The sequence below is a fragment of the Lampetra planeri genome, chromosome 47 (genome assembly GCF_965212315.1).
Source record: "Lampetra planeri chromosome 47, kcLamPlan1.2.h2, whole genome shotgun sequence".
Lineage (NCBI taxonomy): Eukaryota > Metazoa > Chordata > Hyperoartia > Petromyzontiformes > Petromyzontidae > Lampetra > Lampetra planeri.
In genome coordinates, this window is record NC_136153.1 from 1,615,498 (window position 1) to 1,635,633 (window position 20,136).

A 20,136-nucleotide genomic window follows, 5' to 3' on the forward strand; every position below is an offset into this window, starting at 1 on the left:
TCTCTTGGGGGTGAATGGTGTCACAGCCCAGCACGCGGCAACGAAGCTTCTGCTCAAGCACCGCGGTCTGGATGGTTGCATTGACATGAGGAGCTGCTGCTGCTGGGGTGGCGGTTAGCGCGCCGCTCTGCAAACCCGACGACGCGAGTTCGATTCCTCGCTCACGGCCAACACCAGCGAAGATTATCTGAATGGGTGCTGGGCCTCCCCTTGGTCGACTCAGCCACAAATGAGTACCTGGTGTGATGTTCTGAAATTTTCGTGGCTGGGTGTGGTGTTGCTGGCCACCCACCCCCTCGTGTGCCGTGCCCGCTACAGCGTTTGCCCCTTCAGTCCGTGCAGGCTACACGGGGGATCTTTGTCTTTGTTGGTGGTGAAGGGGTGGTGGCGCGGTTGAGTGATCCACTGTCCCCCGTATAAATGCATTCTCCCACCCCTGCCAAGACGTATGGCCAGCGCAGAAGAAGAGCAGGCCACACAAGACTAGTCAAGAGGAGCTTCTCCTCGGTGGAGGTTCCGTCTGGTGGCAGGGGCGGGAGCGGAGCAATTGGCAGGGCTGCCCCGTTCACCCGCCGTTGCATTCAACGCGACCGCATTGTGGTAAACCACAAAAAATAACGGTGGTGACATGAAACAGTAGAGAAATCAAACAAATGAAGCCAAAATAATAATAATAATAAAACAAGCCGTTTTAATGGAATGTGTTTTTTTTTATTGGACATAAATCATAAAACACGAAGGGATCAGACCAGTCACGTGCAGATGAAAAAAAAACACAATTCGATGGAGGATGCCAAAATGACGCGGGGAACTGACAATGCGCTCGAATAAAACTGAATAATAAAACAACTCAAGGGAATAAAACGAAACAGAATAATTTACATGTGGGATGGATGATTTTTTTTTTAAAAGCAACGTTTGACACTTGCAAAGCAAACTCGCGGTTACACACGTAAAATGCATACGGAATGTGAACACAAAGTCACAGGCGGCGTCACGAACCAAGACTGATGCCAACACTTCGTGCAAACACAATGAACATTGGCCACGTGTAGCCTGCGCCAGGCCGTGCCAGGCTAGGTGCCCTTGAGTTGGCAGCCCCATCTCGCGGTGCCGCTCGCTCTCTCTGACGACGAGCTCGACGCTCAGCTGCCTTTGTCTCCACAGTGGCGATGTTTGCACGCACCACCCCGGCTATTCATTACGGCTGAGGATTAGGGGTTTGGTTTAAGGTTGTGGTCTAGGATCAGGGTTTAGCTGTTAGGGCGTTCATGGGATACATTTTATGGGTTACGAGTTTGCGGATTAGGGTTCAGAATTAAGCATTCGGGGTTAGGTTTAGGGTTTATGTGTTATAGGGGTCTAGCACCAGCACCTAAGACTGTTTTTCTGGCTGTAAAGCTGCGGGGACGGCGGGTGCCTAAGGCCACACCGTCCGGTTGGCGGGCATCTGCGGGCACCCGGGTCTCGGCCCGTGTCCTTGACGTACGCCAAGTGGCCACCGGAGCATCACGCGTAGGAGCAGCTGGAGGCCACGGGTGAACGCTGTGGCCGCAAAGCGTCCACGGTCAGAGACGGCACGTGCTCAGGCATGGACACTAAGAATAGGATTGTACCTTGTCTGGCAATAAAACAGGTGAGGTGTTTAAAGATGTTCAAACGCCAAATAGATACCTCTTGCAAGCAATCAAGTACTGCATACACCACACACGGTACTTGTGCTGAACACATACAAAAACTTGCTCTGATAATAACATTCGCCTTGTCTTTGAAACTGATTGGCCTACGCCAGAGACAGCCTTCTTCATGCCTTGGTCTCACCAGCAGTGTCAGACCAGAGAACAACACCAAAAGACGAACAGCACAAAGACAATGCCACACGTATCAGAGCATTTCTAGCTCGGGGTGAGCGGCAGCTCCATCGTGGGACCGTTTTGCCCAGGCGCGTACCTGGGGGACGACGCTCATCTCCAGCCAGTGCAGCCCAGAGCCGGCGGCGGAAATTCCACATTTACAGAGCAGGGTTCCAGTTGCGTCGGAGGACGACGAGTGGTATTTATTTTATCGACCCAAGAGAGATAATGATGGGCTGAGTATGAAGGTCAGGAAGTTAAAATGCGGGGCTCCCGGTTGTTAGGCCACGAGTTCAAATGATTTACTGTCATCGTAATCATCATCATCATCAATATCGTCATCACCGCCATCATCAACCATCATGATCACAATACCTTTAGTATCATCATCACGACGATCAGCATCATCATCATTATAAACACTACCACCACGACCATCACCATCATTATTGCTCCAGGGTGGGTAAAATGAGCACTACCTTTATTTTATCGACCCAAGAGAGATAATGATGGGCTGAGTATGAAGGTCAGGAAGTTAAAATGCGGGGCTCCCGGTTGTTAGGCCACGAGTTCAAATGATTTACTGTCATCGTAATCATCATCATCATCAATATCGTCATCACCGCCATCATCAACCATCATGATCACAATACCTTTAGTATCATCATCACGACGATCAGCATCATCATCATTATAAACACTACCACCACGACCATCACCATCATTATTGCTCCAGGGTGGGTAAAATGAGCACTACCTTGTGAGTCTGCACCTCATAGTGACGAGGAAGTCAGCATTGGTTGTTCTTGTGGTTAATTAGTTGTTCTATTGTTATGATGCTTCTTCGCCCAGGGAAGCCTACCACAGACTCTCAAGGCTCTTTTTCATGAGGGTCCAGCAAAGTTCTGGCAGTCTGGGGGGCGATGCTGCCGTGCGGCATCCCGAATGGGTTAACTGCAGCTCATTTTTCAGCACTGTGATGACTGACCAATACCAGTGACATTGTTTTTTTTTTTAGCTATGGGAAGAATTTGGAGGAAGATAGAAAACCCATGCAGAACAGGGAGATAACATACAAACTCCACTCACACCCTCACACACATACTCTCACGCGTACGCAGAACTTCTTTCACACCGTACAAAGCCAAGGGTGCTAATCGGAGACGCGAAAACCAAAGGCAAACATCCCTTACAGACTATTGTTGGGGCAAGTGCTGTTAGCGGCACACGAGGGGGTGGGTGGCCAGCAACACCAAACTCGGCCACAGAAATCCCTGAACACCGCACCAGGTACTCACTTGAGGCTTAGTCGACCCAGGGGAGGCCGAGGACTGGGTCAGATATTTGCCACTGGTGATGGTCCTGAGCAGGAATCGAACTTGGGTGACCAGGTTCGTAGCGCAGCGCGGTAACTCACAGTCTAACTCACAGTCTCACCCGCCACTAAGTGACGGTGACGTCACCACGGCGCCTGTGCCAGGCCAGGTGCACTTTGAGGCCACGTGAAGTGTCGAAGGCTTGCTGACAGGAGGCCATGGGACAGACTCAGGTGCCATGGGTTGGCTGACTGAGATGACTAGTAGATGCACCAGCTGTACCCCCTACTGTGCCAACTTGCTGTATTTTAGTTGCCTGATGCTCCACTCGTTGTAGTGAGCTAACACACACGCACACCCACACACACTCACGCACGTGCTCACACGGTGCAGAAGAGGGAGAGAACACACTAACTCCACGCAGAAAGGTGTCCGAGTCGAGAATCGAACCCAGGCTCCTCTTGCCGTGAGGCGCGAGGATCACCACCACTCTGCCACCGAATTCCGGATGGACATTGCCGTCACTCGGTGAGCAATGGAGATGAGCACTCCGAGGGAGACCGTTTAGAATGTATTTTTATATAAACACTAAACTGTGTCTTCTTCATGTAAGCATAACACTAGGCTGGTTGAGATTGATTAGTGCACTCTCATTTTCAATGTCATCAATACCTCATTTGATATAAATGTCAAACACATAATGCACTTGTTTTTTTCAGACGCGTAAAATGTAGCATTCTGAAATGCTTTCCAAACTTGCGTGCGTCCCCTTGTTTAAAAGGGGCGATAATTGTGATGTACGTTCCCGGCTGCACAAACGACATGACGTCACATGTCACATGACGTCTGGCATCGCAAGATATGATGGCATGCGCAATGACATCATCTCACCATGTCACATGTAATACAACCATTGGTCATGTGTGGCATCTAAAGATATGATGGCTTGCGCAATTACATCATATCACCATGCCACACGTAATTACACCATCGCCTTGACCGGCAAGGCAAATCCTTTTAGCACTGTTTCCTTTTTTAACCCTACGACCAATGTGTCCGCTTTTCTCCAGAATGAGTCCCAAAAAGCCACCTAACTTCAACACTCATTTTTTGTCCGTATCGAGAGTCACCGCGACTCCACGTTACAGACGGACGGTGCTCATGCTTCAACGCTTTCAACCGTGGTGAGAAAGCGTTAAAAAGTTATTGTAAATTCTTGGCACTATTTGGAAACGTATTTAGGATGGACAACAACAGGAAAAATGTAAAAGTGTGCTGTTGTTGTTGTTTGGAACCATGGAGGGAACCAGAAAGAGAGGAAGACTTCTAACAGAGAGTGGCTTGATGACGACATCGTCAGAGATCGGTGCCAGAGAGATGTGGCCACGACTTGAGCGTATTAACAACAAGACAGAGAGGAAAGTGAAAACAAAAACGACTAAATGTGCAGTGGACACCTACGGGGCTATCTGACAATGGATCGTGATGACACATGAGCATAACGGCCTTATTATGATTTTTTTATCATGTGACAATGACACAGTCGTCGCTGATTAAACGCGCTTTTCAGTGTGGCATTCTCGTGACGAATGAATGGCAAACACGTTTCAAATGAAACGTTGTTCAATGTTGAGATTAAAGGCCTACATTGTGAAAGTTGAAGAGTTCATCTGGCGACGCTGATGCGTTGGCAGTGGTGCACGAGCGCGATTTAAAATAATACAATTTTAAAAATAATCTAATTTAAAATGTAACTAGAATAAAAAATGTAATGAAAAATATATAAATACAAATTACACTAAATAAAGCAATTTAAAAACATTACTAAAATATATATACAGGGACTTCTCTACTTACGAACGAGTTAGGTTACAGAGGTCTGTTTGTAAGTCGAATTGTTCGTAAGTTCAACTTTACTCCTGTTGATTCCAAACGTGGTGTACGGCGTGTACACTCAACACGGGGAATGGCATCAAAAGTTGTATAATCTCTTGTAGACGTAGATGCCACTGGTTCTTCATGTTCTGACGCTGTAGATGCTACTGATTCTTCATGTTCTGCAGATGGAGATGCCACTGGTTATTCACGTTCTGCAGCTGTAGATGTTACTGGTTCTTCACGTTCTGCAGATGTAGATGCCACTGGTTCTTCACGTTCTGCAGATGTAGATGCCACTGGTTCTTCACGTTCTGCAGCTGTAGATGTCACTGGTTCTTCACGTTCTGCCGATGTAGATGCCACTGGTTCTTCACGTTCTGCAGATGTAGATGCCACTGGTTCTTCATGTTCTGCAGCTGTAGATGTCACTGGTTCTTCATGTTCTCCAGATATAGATGGCACTGGTTCTTCATGTTCTGTAGATGTAGATGCCATTGGTTCTTCACGTTCTGCAGATGTAGATACCACTGGTTCTTCACGTTCAGCAGTTGTAGATGCCACTGGTTCATCACGTTCTGCAGCTGTAGATTCCTCTGGTTCTTCTCGTTCTGCAGACGTAGATGTCATTGGTTCTTCGCGTTCTGCAGATGTAGATGCCACTGATTCTTCACATTCTGCAGCTGTAGATTACACTGGTTCTTCACGTTCAGCAGATTCAGATGCCACTGGTTCTTCACGTTCTGCAGATGTAGATGCGATTTCCCTTTGGTGCTCGAGATTTCTCTCTACTCTCTTGAAAAACGTACCAAGAGATGTCTGCACAGTCGCTCTCTTCTTCTCCTCATCACCAACCAACTTGTGACAGGCGACAGCATCGTGAGCTGCTGCCGACACCTTCGCAAACCTTCCAGTGTGTGGGTCATGAGACTCAAAGAAGCCGGTGCTTAACGGCCGACAACCAACGCCATCTATTGCACGGCGGTTGAACTTACGACCCTCGGTCCAAACAGGCAGCTGGATACAGGACAGTTTGGTCGTATCTCTGAAAGTTTGTAAGTCGAATGTTCATAAATAGAGGAGTCCCTGTTAAGGAGACGTTTCGGTCAATGGGCCTTCTTCACGGCCACCTGTGAGGCTGAAGTGGGTACTTTTTCTTTGCAAGGCCAAGGGTGTTGTTAACGATGAACGTTGGTTGGGAGTTTTAGTTGGTTGGGAGTTTTAGTTGTTCTGTTGTTGCTACATTGTAAACGTTTCAAAAGCGCCAACTTAGAGCCCTCCGGCGGCGTCCCTGTGCTTATCACTGCTCGACTCGCTGTGCGTCACAAACACTGGTGGTGTGGACCACGGAGGGCCCCAGTGGCTCATGAGGATACCAGGCTGTGAGGCATCGATGTCGCCTCAACGCTGACCCAAAGCCTCAACACTGACCAGCAGCTCAACACTGACCCCCAGCTTCAACGCTGACCTACAGCCTCAACACTGACCCCCGATTTCAACACTGACACACTGCCTCAACGCTGACCCCCAGCTTCAATGCTGACCCCCAGCCTCAACACTGACCCCCAATTTCAACACTGACCCACATCCTCAACACTGACCCACAGCTTCAACACTGACCCACATCCTCAACACTGATCCCCAGCCCCAACACTGACCCCCAATTTCAACGCTGACCCACAGCTTTAACACTGACCCAGAGCCTCAACACTGACCCTCAACACTGACCCACAGCCTCAACACTGACCCTCAACACTGACCCACAGCCTCAACACTGACCCACAGCTTTAACACTAACCCACAGCCTCAACACTAACCCTCAACACTAACGCACAGCCTCCCCGAGCTACATTGATCACGGGGGTTGTGTGACCACGTTGTGACATGCTAGTCAGTGCAGCTTAGCAGCTCCGATGTTACTCCACATCGACGATAGCCGTGGCCAGCAATGTAACTCAAGTTTCCAAATTCATAGCGCACGGCGAGCAAACCGCAATGCACAACATTGAAGAATCCACACAGACAGCCCGCTAACCTACTTTTCGTACTACGAAACTACCCGCCAAATTCCAGCTCAGAGGGTTAGACGTCTCACGGCAGACGATGACGTCCGCGTGATCCTCCGACCCGATCTTGAAAGCGCCGTTTGAGGGGCGGCGTATAGCTACGCTAGACCTGGAGTGTCGTTTCACGTGACTTAGGTCACGGGAACACAATGGCCTTGGCTTGACATGGACGTGCGAGACTCAGGCACACCAGAGGAGGAGAGCTGGTCTCAACTACAGCATCGCCTCATTCTGCCAAACCATAGCCGCGTTAGCCTCAGCTCCTGAGAGCCGTGAAAGGCACCGAGGCTCGGGACTTGAACCGAGACTTTTAGAGGTTGCTGGCTCATAGCATGTAATAATTTACGACCGATGCACTCCAGAAAATCAATGACATAACACTTTTCTATCTGAGTTTTACCATCTAATGTGTATAGTCTCTTATTTTTTTCTCTCTGTATCCCATGAAGTTTCGTTCGACCCACTGGGATAAATATACCCTTAGCCAATAATGTGCCTTGAATAATCAAATGGTCAGATATGCACATGGTTCAACGCAAGCATAGCGAGCGTAACAGATTTTGATCGATCAACCGACGCATCGTGACACGTGTTTCATTTGTTGTCCTTTCCCCCCGCACCTACGATTAGCGCGGTTGGCTACGTACGGTGCGAAAGAAGTTCAACATGCATAAAAGACAAAGATCCCCCATGTAGCCTGAACAGACTTTTGGGGCAAGTGCTGTTAGCGAACATATATGAAGCCTGGCGCGGCACATGAGGGGGTGGGTGGGCAGCACCACGCCTGTTCACCTTTGTCTCCCCAGTGGCGATGTTTTTACAGACCGCACCAGGAACTCATTTGCGGCTGAGTCGACCTAGGAGAGGCCCAGGACCGGTTCAGATAATCGTCACTGGTGTTGGACGTGAGCAGGAATCGAACTCGTAATCAAAGCCTGCCACAACCTAACCCAAAACAAACTGACCGTGAATGATACCGGTCGTGAACGTTTGCCAGTTCAGCACCGGCTGTTGTGAACCCATTGAAAAGAGAAAGAGAGAGAGGGAGACACCCAGCACCAGGGCTCGAACCCGGGCGGTCACAGCTCCGTGGCCGTATCGGCAGAGGCCTCGGCTTGCCCACCGTGTTCCTCCCTACCGGGGCCATCCAGCGGCTCGGAGCTCTCGTAGCAGCCCGAGTCCCGCGGCGACTCCTCCTCGGCGGCAGCGGGCGCGGCAGTGCCGCCCCCCGCCTCCTTCGCCTCCGCTGCATTGTGGGTAGTCGGCACGTCTGCCCGCGCACAACGCGCCCACACACACACATGCACAGAGAGAGGGATGCATGTCAGCAGACGGAACGTCGAGCCCTAGACCAAAGCGGCATCCTCGTGACGATGGCTTGAGATGCAGCGCGACTCTCCGGCAGATATGTGGAACATTAGCACCATGGTTGACATACGACTGAATCAAAACTAAACTATTTTATTCAACTATATTTATTTTACAAGGTAAGGCCCACTGAGCTATGGAGCTCCTGGCCACACATGATCGCCCAATGAAGTCGCTTATCACGTGGAAATGTATAGCAGCAACCAAATACTCATAACGCACGCCGATTCTAAATGTGGAGGGAAAAACCAGAGGACTCGGAAAAAAATCCATGTGAACACGGGCACAGAGAGAGAGACACCGCCAACTCAAAATATACAGCAGGCGTCCACTTTGGAGTTCCCTCTCTCATCGTCTCGTTGCCCCCACGCTCTCACGAGGACAACCCTGCTCAAATCTTGACTTAAAGCTTTCGTAACTGCAGGAATTCATATTCTTTGGGTCTTTCAGTAAAGTCACGTAGATAGGTTAAAAGAAAATAACAAAAAAACTACGACGTTTCAATCGCAACACAAGCGGTCGTCATCAGGAAGAAAAAAGATGAACGCTTGTGTTGCGATCGGAACGTCGTAGATTTTTGGTAATTTTTTGTTGTTTTCTTTGAACCTATCTACGTGACTTTACCGAAAGACCCAAACAATATGAACCCTGCTCAAATTCAAGAAAACGCCTTCTCCACTTTTATGATAACAACCCCTGCCCGTGCCGTTTGCTGCTCGCCGCTTTGGAGGCCGTCTGGGCCTGTTCTCCGTGGGCCCTTTATTACTTTTTAGTTTTTCGCTTATAGCTTGCCGACAGCTGTCACGTCTCCCGCAAAGCGGTACTCGTTTTATCTGCCGGCCGGGGAGGAGTGGGGGGGGGGCTTGTGGGGCACGCTCACGGTCATAGTCGTGCAGGAGTTCGGCGGCGGTGAGCAGCTTGGCGCGGTGCTCTGCGTTGTGGATGAGCAGCTCGTCCAGATCCTCGCCTTCCAGCAGCTTGAACGTGTCCAGGTCCTCGTAGCCGTTGAGCAGGAACGTGGAGATGTACTCCTGCGTGCCCCACACGCGAGGCACACGCAACGCACACACAATGCACACGCAATGCACACGCAACGCTACGTTCGCGCGAATAGGCCCCTCTCCCGCTCAGGACCGAACCTAGGGAGGGCTTCTTCACAAATTCTGCGAAATCGCCCGGTGAAGCCGGTTGCTGTTGCGTTCACCGCCGAAACGTCACGGTGCTCGGATCGTGAACGTTGTGGGTTTTTTTTTGTATCTATGGGATCTTCTTTCCAGTAACAAGAATGATCGAAAATAAGAATTGGTTTTACCCTTTCTGGCAATAGAGCAGGTGCTCAGATGCTCCGATACCAAACAGACACCTTCTGCAAGGCGTCAAGTCTGCATTAACCACACATACTTGTGGTAAAACATGCAAACAGACAACGCACCGGTGTGCTGAAGTAGTCACTAATTGGCATGTTTTGTTTACGTGGCAAGCCCCTACTAACTGGCCGTATCGGGTGGTGGCCGGGGTTAACGATGCATCTATATTCACGATATCTAACCCAAAAAAACCCCTCTATTGTGAATAATATTGGTCGCGAAAGCCCCTACCACTACTACGTGTTAAAACTCTCTCAAAGTCCCCCAGAGACTCGGCCAACGCCTTGACGTCGACGGCTCATCTCCCGGGCTCCGTTACGGTCTAGCCAGGATGGACATCCCCAGTGGCAGCTGTCCCTGTGTGTGCGTTAGTCTGCTGCCAGTGTGATGGGTAGAGATGATTGCTGCTGCTGTGCAAGCCCAGCCTAGGGGCATGCCCAGTGGCAGCTGTCCCTGTGTGTGTGTTGCTCTGCTTGCAGTGGTGAGTAGGATGATTGCTGCTGCTCTGTAAGCCCAGCCTAGGGGCACGCCCAGTGGCAGCTGTCCCTGTGTGTGCATTAGTCTGCTTCCAGTGTGATGGGTAGAGATAATTGCTGCTGCTGTATAAGCCCAGCTTAGGGGCACTCCCAGTGGCAGCTGTCCCTGTGTGTGCGTTAGTCTGCTTCCAGTGGTGAGTCGGGATGATTGCTGCTGCTGTGTAAGCCCAGCCTAGGGGCACGCCCAGTGGCAGCTGTCCCCGTGCTGCACATGGTGCTCGCAGCATGGGGACTGTCGTTTTGGCGACCCAGGTCTACTTTACCGTATGACACTAACCCAGGTGCCGACAAAAAGGTTACCCCCAGCAGATTACTCAATTGGGATCACGCACACAGGAGCAGCAACCATCGCTCCCTCCTGGCAATCTAATGCCTGTGGTCCGAGTCACTCATCCTGGTCTCTTTGAGTGCTCACCTGGGTTAAACAACATTTTTCATTATTTTTATTTTACCAGTTAAGGCCCACTGAGCTACGTAGCTCTTTTTCAGAACTGACCTGGCCACAAACGATAGCTCAACGAAGCGGCTCATCATCACGTGGACATTCATAGCAGCCAAATACTCTGAACGCGTGACGTTGATTCTAAATGTGGAGGGAAAAACCGGAGGACCCGGAGGAAAATCTACACGACCACGGGGAGAGAGACACGCAGACTCCAAATATACAGCAGGCGTCAGGGTCGGGATCGAACTCGCGACCCTCCTGTACACCAGGCAAGGCAGTTAACATTTCACCACCATGGCGCCCTAATTACTGTGGTCAAACTCAACGCAGGTTACCTTTTAGAAAGTATGGGTGCCGCACACGTCATCATCGTGTTACACCACTTTGCTGAACTTGAGTATGGCAATCAATGACGAGGACTCATTCACTTTAACATCTCACCACCGTGCCCCTATGCATTCTATATGGGTGGGGGGATGGGGGGTGGGTGGGTGGGTGGGGGGAGCCCCCTCACCTCCAGGTGCATCCTGTGCAGCAGCTCCTCCACCGTCTTGGGCTTGGGCCGACGGTGCTTGGGCCTTGGGCGGGCCTTGCGCCCGGCGCCCGCAGCGTCGTTGTCGTTGTTGTTGGTCTCGCCCTCGGGAAGCACGGTCACGTACACGAACTTGAACGTGCCCACCTTGCGGTTGAGCAGCCCGATCCACGTGCCCATCGGGGGCTGGCTGATGACGTCGATGACGTCGCCCTTCTGCGAGGCGCGGAAGCAGCGCGGAAAACAGAGCTGAGGAGGACGCGTGGAGCGGTGCACGCGGCGCGCGCCCATCTGGTCTGATCTTCGCGGAGTTTATCGAGCGCCTTCGCTAAGGCGCTTTACCAAGAATTAAGAGTGGTGCAACGCGTGTGTGTGAGTGTAACGGTGGAGAAGAGGTGAATGAAATAGATGAGAGGGAACGATGGGGTCAAATCTGTGGTGGTACGTGAATTCGGTGGAAGCGACATTGATGATGGCAGTAAATGATGACGCAAGGATGGAATGAATGGGGTGAATGAGTGATAGCCGTATGATGGGGATATGAAGAGGGAACAGTAACGGTGGCAGTGATTATGAGGGGGGAGATTATGGAGTCGTTGGGTGGGAATAATAAGTGAGTTTTGAGTGAGGAGCGGAAACTAGTGAGCGAAGGTGACTGCTTAACGTGGAGGGGAAGTTTGTTCCAGTGAAGGGGGGCGAGTAGAGAGAGAGAGCGAAAGCGTCGATTGAGTGCAAGGAGGAGGAGGAACAGAGAGAGACAGCAAAGATGTGTGTCGTGTGTAGGTGACAACGGGGGACAAAGGCGCAGCGCTGCAAGGACTTGCCCGTGTCAACTGCTGATGGAAGGGCCTTCGGAAAGAGAGCGCCTCTAGACAGCCCCTGCGGAAAGTATTTTGACCGCCAGGAACACTCTTCCTCCCGATATTAGGAAGCCACTGGAGCTATGCACTTTTAAATCATCTAGATTCAAAACGCATTTCTTTAGAGCTGCTTCTCGTGTTTAGTTTGTTGTCCTTCCCCCCCTGCACCTCCGATTGTCACGGTTGGCTACGTACACGGGCGAGCGTGCAGAGGCGTCGGCGAGATTGAGAAAAATTTGCGAAACCGGCGACTTTTGGGATGGCAGGATCCAGCGTGCAGACAAATTACACGCCGCTGTGGCATCCCCAGGAACGGTTAAATTGGGACAAAGCAAAAGGAAAATCCAGATTTATTTTTTTCGCAAATGCTTTCGGGAAGGAAAGCGGACACGGGCACTCTATCGCGTTTGCAATACGTACGACGTGAGTGCTAACGCGTATCGCAATCACGTCCTTTAAACTCCATCGATGTCAGCCGGCTGGCCAGTTGGCCGGCTGCCCGCCCAGCTGGCCAGCCGGCCAGCAATGGGCACGTGGACCGGGGCTGCTCAGCCGCAAGGCGGGCACATTCCAAGTTCGCCTACGTTGATCCCTGCTGCCCGAGGAGGCAGCACCAGCACTTTCTCAAACGTAGCGCACCAGCAATGTGCAGACGCAACAACAGGGGGGCGCGCGGCGCGAGCATGCCCACCTGCAGCGTGAGCGAGTCGCTGTCGTAGGGGCTGGGCGTGAAGGCCGTGTGGACTCGCGCGCGCCCACAGAAGGGTCCCGAGTAGCCGGGCCCCTCCTCGCCGCCGCCGGCCGCTCCGCTCGCCGCTTGGCAGCAACCGTCCGCCCGGCCCCCCGAGTCCGAGGTCGTCACGGTCTGCCCGCCTGCGTGGTGGCACACACACACGGCGTGGCGGTGGCAGCACAAACACACACATGGCGTAGCGGCACACACGCAGCATAGTGGCACACACACATATGGCGTGGCATGGCAGCACACACACAGCGCGGCGGCACAAACACACGCAGCGTGGCCGCACAAACCCACACATGGTGCACACACACACACACGGCGTGGCACAGGGCGGGGTGGGGGAGTCGGTTGGCCTCCCCTGTAGAGGAGCAGCCCTCCGTCCCCCCAGTGGGCCGCACGCTGGACACCGCGATGCTTATCGTGACCCCCACGCACCGCGCCCAAACACACTTGGACTAGGCCATCACCAGGGGCTCTGGGACGCATGCGGCACGCAGGCCACCGCTGCACCTCCGATTAGCACGGTTGGCTACGTACGGTGCGAAAAAAGTTCAATATACATACATACACTGCCTTAGCGTTTCGTGATATGGAATTACTACAATGTATGGTACGATATGCGAGCCCAGCTATTCCATCGATATGATCGCAGAGAGAGCCTCACTCTTGCAGGTACACGCTCACAGGCAAAGCCTTGCGATTGCAATTATATCGCAGCATGGTGAGTCATACAAGTGAATTGGCATGCTCCCAGAGGGAGCCTTCTAATCACATCCACACACTCAGTGGAGCGAACCTTGCAATTCAACCTACATGACCGCGGACTCTTTCCCGGTGCGCGGTACATGACTGTTATTATGGTAGCGTTATCAAAGCGAAACCAATTATCGGGTGATGTAGCTGCCATCGGCAGTGGTGCACAAGCACGAACAGCAACAACAAATCCCACACATTCGTCGCTAACACTGTGTGGCCTTAAAAGGAAACGTTCACAATAGGTGACGTTTTGGGCAATGACCCTTCTCCATTGCACAAGAAGAAGTCCTAACGTGAAGGGCGATCGTCTGGAATGTCGACTATAATTCGTGCTATTGATGAACGTGCTGAGTTGTATGTTTGATATGGCAGTGTTATGATGGGCTGAGTGATCCTCTCTGTTGGATACTGTGCAAGGATCATTGCCACTCTGACAGCTCAACAGTATTGTTGTAAGCCAGCCTGGCTCTGCTGGTGAGTCCACTGAGTGTCAATATCGGTGCAGAGTGTGCATTCATTAAACCAATGCTGCTAAAAATAGCAATAAAATATTGCACTTCCAGAAGATGCTGAAAATATATAACATGAGTTTAACACGTAGGCTTTCGCGACAAATAGATGTACGGTTAGATCGCATAAATACAAATGTGTCGTTAAACCCGCCATCAACCGACACAGCCAATTAGCAAGGTTTGTCACATTAACAAAACGTGCTAATTAGTTACTAGTGCAGCACACCGGTGCGTTGGAGAGTAAACTGACAACATTTATAATTGGAGTACCGCGACGTTTCGCCAGTAATTACAACCAGCACCATCAGGTGGCAGCCTATGCTGTACTAGTAACGCATTGGCATATTTTGTTTACGTAACAAACCTTACTAATTGGCTGTGTCCGGTGGTGGCGGGTTTAACAAAACATTTATATTTATGCGATCTAACCCAAAAAAAAACTTGATAATATATAATGCACTTCCAGAAGGAATATACTGACTATATATATAATGCACTCCCAGAAGGAAGATGTCGACAATGTATATATATTTCGATTTAAAGCTTTCATGACTGCAGCGATTCATATTCTTGGTTCTTTCGGTAAAGTCACGTAGAAGGGAAACAATAAAATAATAAAAATATAAAACAAAAATATTCTCACGACATTTCGACTGCAACACCAGCAATCATCATCAGGTGTGAAATCCACAGCAAGAACATTTGGATTTCACACCTGATGATGATTGCTTGTGTTGCAGTCGAAACGTCGTGAGAATTTTATTGTTTCCCTTCTACGTGTCTTTACCGACAGAACCAAGAAAATGTATACATAATGCACTCCCAGAACGAAGGCAACGTGGCTGACGGGATTTGTTAAACAAAAACCACCGCTTGAGTTTTTCAGCGTGGAGGGAGGGACGAGGGAGCGACGGAGGGAGGCGGGGGCCCTGCCCACTCGTTGCGTTGTGCCGCTCACTGTTGGAGCTGTGTCCGCTGTAGGAGCTGCGCAGACTCTCCATGGAGTCGCCCGTGGGCTGGGCTCCTGCCTCGGGCTGGGCTGTTGGGGGGGCGCCCCCCTCCCTGTCGTCCGCGCCCAGCGGCTGGCACAGCGGCAGCTTGTCCGAACTCTTGGGCTTGGGGGGAGGAGGGAGGGGAGGGAGAGAGACGCGTTCACCCAGGGCTCCTGCCTTTACCTCTAAAAACTTTATTTTTTCTCACCCTTTTTTTGGCATTTCTTTTCACCAACAGTAAGTGTCTTGCTTTATACACATTTGTGATCAGTTTGTTTGTTAATTTAGACGTCCTTTCTCTTTCTTTCTTTGTTCTTTGGTGTTGTTTTCACTGTTCAGTGCGCGGCTGCGCTCACTGCAGTGGAAAGGTGTGTTTGTTTGTTTTTTTCCGCACAATCCTCTACTTTTATTTTGATAGTTGATTTCATAATCACACTTTTCTTTGCTTTCTTTTCGATCTTGAGTTCCTTTAGCAATCTTTGAGTTTTGTGATTCTTTTTCGTGTCTTTTTTCGTTCCTTTGTCTGGTGTGCTCCCACGTGTTTCACACCCGTGTTCGCACTGTACCACACCGGCCGGTGTGGGTGCAGGGCAGACATCCCCTTTAGAATCCCCTCTTGTTTATTGCTGCGAGCGTGTTTACATTATTTTATTTTTATTGGTGTGCTTTTTTCCTACGTTTTCGGTTTTTTTTCCTACTCTTGTAAAAAAACAAAAACCAAGGACTTAAAATAATTGTACTCTCTCCAGGGGAGCTTTGGGTGGGCAGCAGTAACAATAATTAGCAGAAGGTGGTCATAACACAGATTTGACCATCTTTATATACATTTTTTTGTTACGTTTCTTGTTTTTTTTTGGTAATTTTTTCCTGACTTTAGAAAGTAGAGAGGTTTGCTTTCGTAGTTTTGTGTGACATCTCACACACGTGAAGATGTCCACCCGACCCGCAACAACGTACGCGAAAGCTACCGCACCTACGCAAGGCCCGTCTCTGGGGTCTGCAAGGTGCCTGCAGCAGCACCCGGAGCCTCCACGCGAGGCTGGGATCCGCTGCCCGGCTTCTCACGATGTTCCGATTGAAGTTTACGTGGATGCGCTGCGCACCATCGTGCCAGGGGGCTCGATAAGGTACGCCTCCAAGGTGAGCGGAAGAGTGGTTTTCTTCATGGAGTCTGAAAAGGTGGCAAACGCCGCCATGGAGAAGGGGCTGACGGTTGGCGATTGGCACCTTACCTTGGAGCCAATGTCATCACCGTCGGTACGCATGATCGTATCCAATGTCCCCCCCTACATTCCCGATAAAGACATCCAAGATCACCTAGCTAAGTTGGGCACGCTGACTTCCAACCTTCAGCGTGTGCCTCTGGGCCTTAAAAATCCTGCCTTGAGGCATGTCTTGTCTTTTAGAAGGCAGGTCTACATGCTGGTGCCCAATGGGCAGCTTGAAGAGGGCTCCTTTGTGGTCATGAATGGAGGAAGGGCCCATAAGCTGTTTTACTGCAAGGACGTGCTAAAATGCAACCTTTGCAAAGCTGAGGGGCATGTTAAAAAACACTGCCCGATGACAGCAAATGCCCAATCTAACAGTGAGACAACGGTGGAAAAGGGTGATAAAGAGGCACACCCAACAAGTGACTCAGGAGAGGGTCCCTCACCACGGAGATCACACGAGGTGGCGGTAGACCCTGCTCCAACCCCAGCTACGGCCATGGAGACCGAGGCTCAGCCAGCCACCGAGCCGTCATCGACAGCCGGACATCTGAAGAGGAAATTTACGGAGGACTCGGCTTCATTATCTCCAGAGACCAGTGAGGATGAGGTCAGTCCCTTTAAAGATCTCCCAGAGTTGGAGTCGGACATCGCACCGACGCCTGAGGGAGATGCGGAGAGCACTGGTGGCAAGGACGGGGTCTTCGCCATCCCAGATGCCCCTAGAAGTGGGACACGCAGAGGGAAGAAGCCCCGTCCAGGAACCAAGCTCAAGCGCAAGACGTCTGATGAAAATCTGGAGCCTGAGATGGAAGCGGGGGAAACCGCAATCTGCGAAGTGGAGAAGGACACAAATGAAGAGGGTCGCACTTCAGACCTCGACGGCGCGCCCAGCAAGGGGGCCGAGGGCTCCCAGGAAACGCGAGCAGCCAAGAACACGGAGGAGCCCAAACAGGACCCCGGCAAGGCAGCAGCTGGGACCAGGAAGAAGAATGAAGCAGCAGCACAGGAGGATAAAGGCAAGCCGTTTGCATGCGACATTTGCGACCTTTGCGGGAAGCGGTACAAGAACCGCCCTGGGCTGGGCTGTCATTACACGCACAGCCGCTTAGTGGATGAGGAGGGCGAGGACAAGGACTCGCGGCCCGCCACACCTGTCACGCGCCGCTCGGAGGACCTCAAAGCCAAAAAAGGTCCTGATGGGCTGGCAAACCCTAGCAACTACTGCGATTTGGAGAACAAGGAGACGGGACAATCGGAAGAATTGGTTTCCTGTTCCGATTGTGGAGTTTCTGCACACCCGTCCTGTTTGGAGTACACTTCAAACATGAGCACCGCCATCAAGACTTACCGTTGGCAGTGCATTGATTGCAAGCGCTGCAATATTTGCGGCGCCTATGAGAATGGCGACCAGCTGCTGTTTTGCAATGACTGCGACCGTGTTTATCACATGTATTGTTTCAGCCCTGCCATGTCTGAGTACCCAGGGGAAGGCTGGAGTTGCCGCCTTTGCCTGAACTTACTCAAAGTAAAGGCATCTAAACCAACCAGTCATAAGATGGGATCCTAGATGCCAACATCCTTGAATGATGACTCAATTCTCAAGGGCATACCCAATTAGTAAACCCAAGTTTGAGCCACGGTTGTTTCCTGTTGCAATTGGTATATTAGTGGAGTATTTTATATCACAGGGGAACAATAGAATCTGAGTAGACCTAATGTATAATAACCAGATCCTATGTAATTTGTGTGTATATGCGCCGAATTTTGAGAATGTTTGTAGATTTAATTTGTATGCTGTGTACCTGCTTGTGGAAAAGAGAGAGCAGTACTTTCCGCAGGTTTTTTTGTAAGTTTTTTTGACTGTTTGGCGTCGGGTTGGCTCCCCATGAGGGTGTGCTCACTGCCATTGCTTACCTAGGTCAGGGGTCGGCAACCTGCGGCTCCGGAGCCGCATGCGGCTCTTTTGAACCTTGACCGCGGCTCCGGGGCGGATGCTAGCGAGGGGAGGAGGCGCACTGTGACACCTGCTCTGGCGTTGCCGCTGCTGACAGGTCGCCGCTCCGCTCCACACTGCCCGCCCGGTGACAGGCAATAACGTTGCCGTTGCTTTGTCACATGTTTGGAAGAAGTAAAAACCTTCCTGGGCAGCAAAGAGCTCACCTTTGCTGAGCTGGAACAGCCAGAGTGGCTGGAAAAATTACATTTTATGGTAGACATGACAGCACATCTAAACACGCTAAATACAACCCTTCAGGGGAAAGGAGGCACAGCCCTGCACATGCTGGAGGAGGTTTTGGCATTCGAGCGCAAGTTGACAGTGTTTGTCAAAGATTTACAGAGAGGTACACTGTCTCACTTTCCCTCTTTGAGAGAGTTCAAACAAAGTCATGATACGATAAATTTGGAATATTTCAAGTCTGCAATCACCACAATGCAAAGTTCGTTTGGGAAACGATTCTGTGAGTTCAGAGAGGAAAAAACGACATTATCCTTCCCTGTCACTCCCCTGGCGATCGATCCATCCCTATTGAATATGACTGCATTTGCAGGTGTAAGTCAACCTGATCTTGAGATGGAACTGGCCGATATAGCCGACAAAGATATATGGGTGTCCAAGTTCAAATGCTTGACCGCTACTCTTGAGGATGTTGCCCGTCAGAAGGCCATTCTGGCTCAGAATCATAAATGGAGTGATATTGAAAACCTTCCCAAACAGGACAAACTTGTATTCGAAACATGGAATGCCATCCCCAACACTTATATAAACATGAAAAAGTATGCATTTGGAGTCCTGTCGATCTTCGGCTCCACATATGTATGTGAGCAGGTCTTCTCCAACATGAACTATATTAAAAACAAACATCGATCACGCCTCACAGATGACAGCTTGCAAGCCTGTGTGAAAATGAAGGTGACGTCTTACAGCCCTGATGTGCAGACACTGTGCACTGAGGTTCAGGAGCAAAAATCCCATTAACCAGGTAATTTAGCTATTAATTTGCAAAAATATATTTTACATTGTTAAGTGAAAAAGTCATTTTTTTATTCAGATTGACAGCTGACTGCACGATCCTGTATATAGCAATAAGGTAAGAAACAATATATGCAGTGTTATATTTGTTTTAAATGTTGCAATGGTTTTGCGGCTCCCAGTTTATTTTTTCCTTCGGAAACGGGTCCAAGTGGCTCTTTATGTCTTAAAGGTTGCAGACCCCTGACCTAGGTACTACATGTTTTGGGTACCGACCATCCCCGTGTGCTGGTTGTTTACTCAGTGCTGTGTTTGGTCACCTGATATGCCAAGGTCTGCAGTAAGTAGTTACTGTCTATTGCAGCTGATGTTCTTTTTAATTATTGTAATGTTCAAGCTTACTTAGGGATTTAGAAGAAATTCAATAAAAGAATGGTAAAAAAAGGGGAGGGAGGGGAGGGGTGGGAGGTCAGGCAGGTGCCTTCGCCGCTATGGTGCTGGTAGCGCAGCAGCAGGGGATCTGGCGATGGGTATTTTGAGGTTGATTTGTTTTTCTTATTGGTGTCTATGAACACCGGTAACACACAATGGGACTAATGTTACACGGGAAACTCGCGTTAAATCTTTGATTAAAAAAAATACAAACAAACGACATGATGAACGAAGTAAAGTGCCGAAAGACTGAGCATCTTTCTCGTCTGATCGTTTAAAAAAAAGGAGGGAGGGAGGGAGGG

At 50.3% G+C, this 20,136-nt stretch overlaps 2 protein-coding genes across 3 annotated transcripts in view; one reads left to right on the plus strand and one right to left on the minus strand.

The window, feature by feature from the left end:
• Positions 1–2,855: 2,855 nt before the first annotated feature.
• Positions 2,856–20,136, minus strand: part of LOC144733486 (SAM domain-containing protein SAMSN-1-like) — a 58,499-nt gene continuing 41,218 nt past the window's right edge. For both annotated transcript variants that reach the window (XM_078615412.1, XM_078615411.1), the window contains exons 8-12: positions 15,187–15,343; positions 12,910–13,091; positions 11,341–11,574; positions 9,359–9,509; positions 2,856–8,380 (exon numbers count right to left, since the gene is read on the minus strand). In XM_078615412.1, coding sequence (XP_078471538.1) covers positions 8,190–8,380; positions 9,359–9,509; positions 11,341–11,574; positions 12,910–13,091; positions 15,187–15,343 — 915 coding nt within the window. In that variant the 3' untranslated portion in view covers positions 2,856–8,189. The remainder of the gene's footprint in view (positions 8,381–9,358; positions 9,510–11,340; positions 11,575–12,909; positions 13,092–15,186; positions 15,344–20,136) is intronic.
• Positions 15,384–20,131, plus strand: LOC144733489 (uncharacterized). The gene has a single exon (XM_078615414.1). It carries the CDS (start codon positions 16,151–16,153, stop codon positions 17,996–17,998), a length of 1,848 nt encoding a protein of 615 aa, XP_078471540.1. The 5' UTR covers positions 15,384–16,150; the 3' UTR covers positions 17,999–20,131.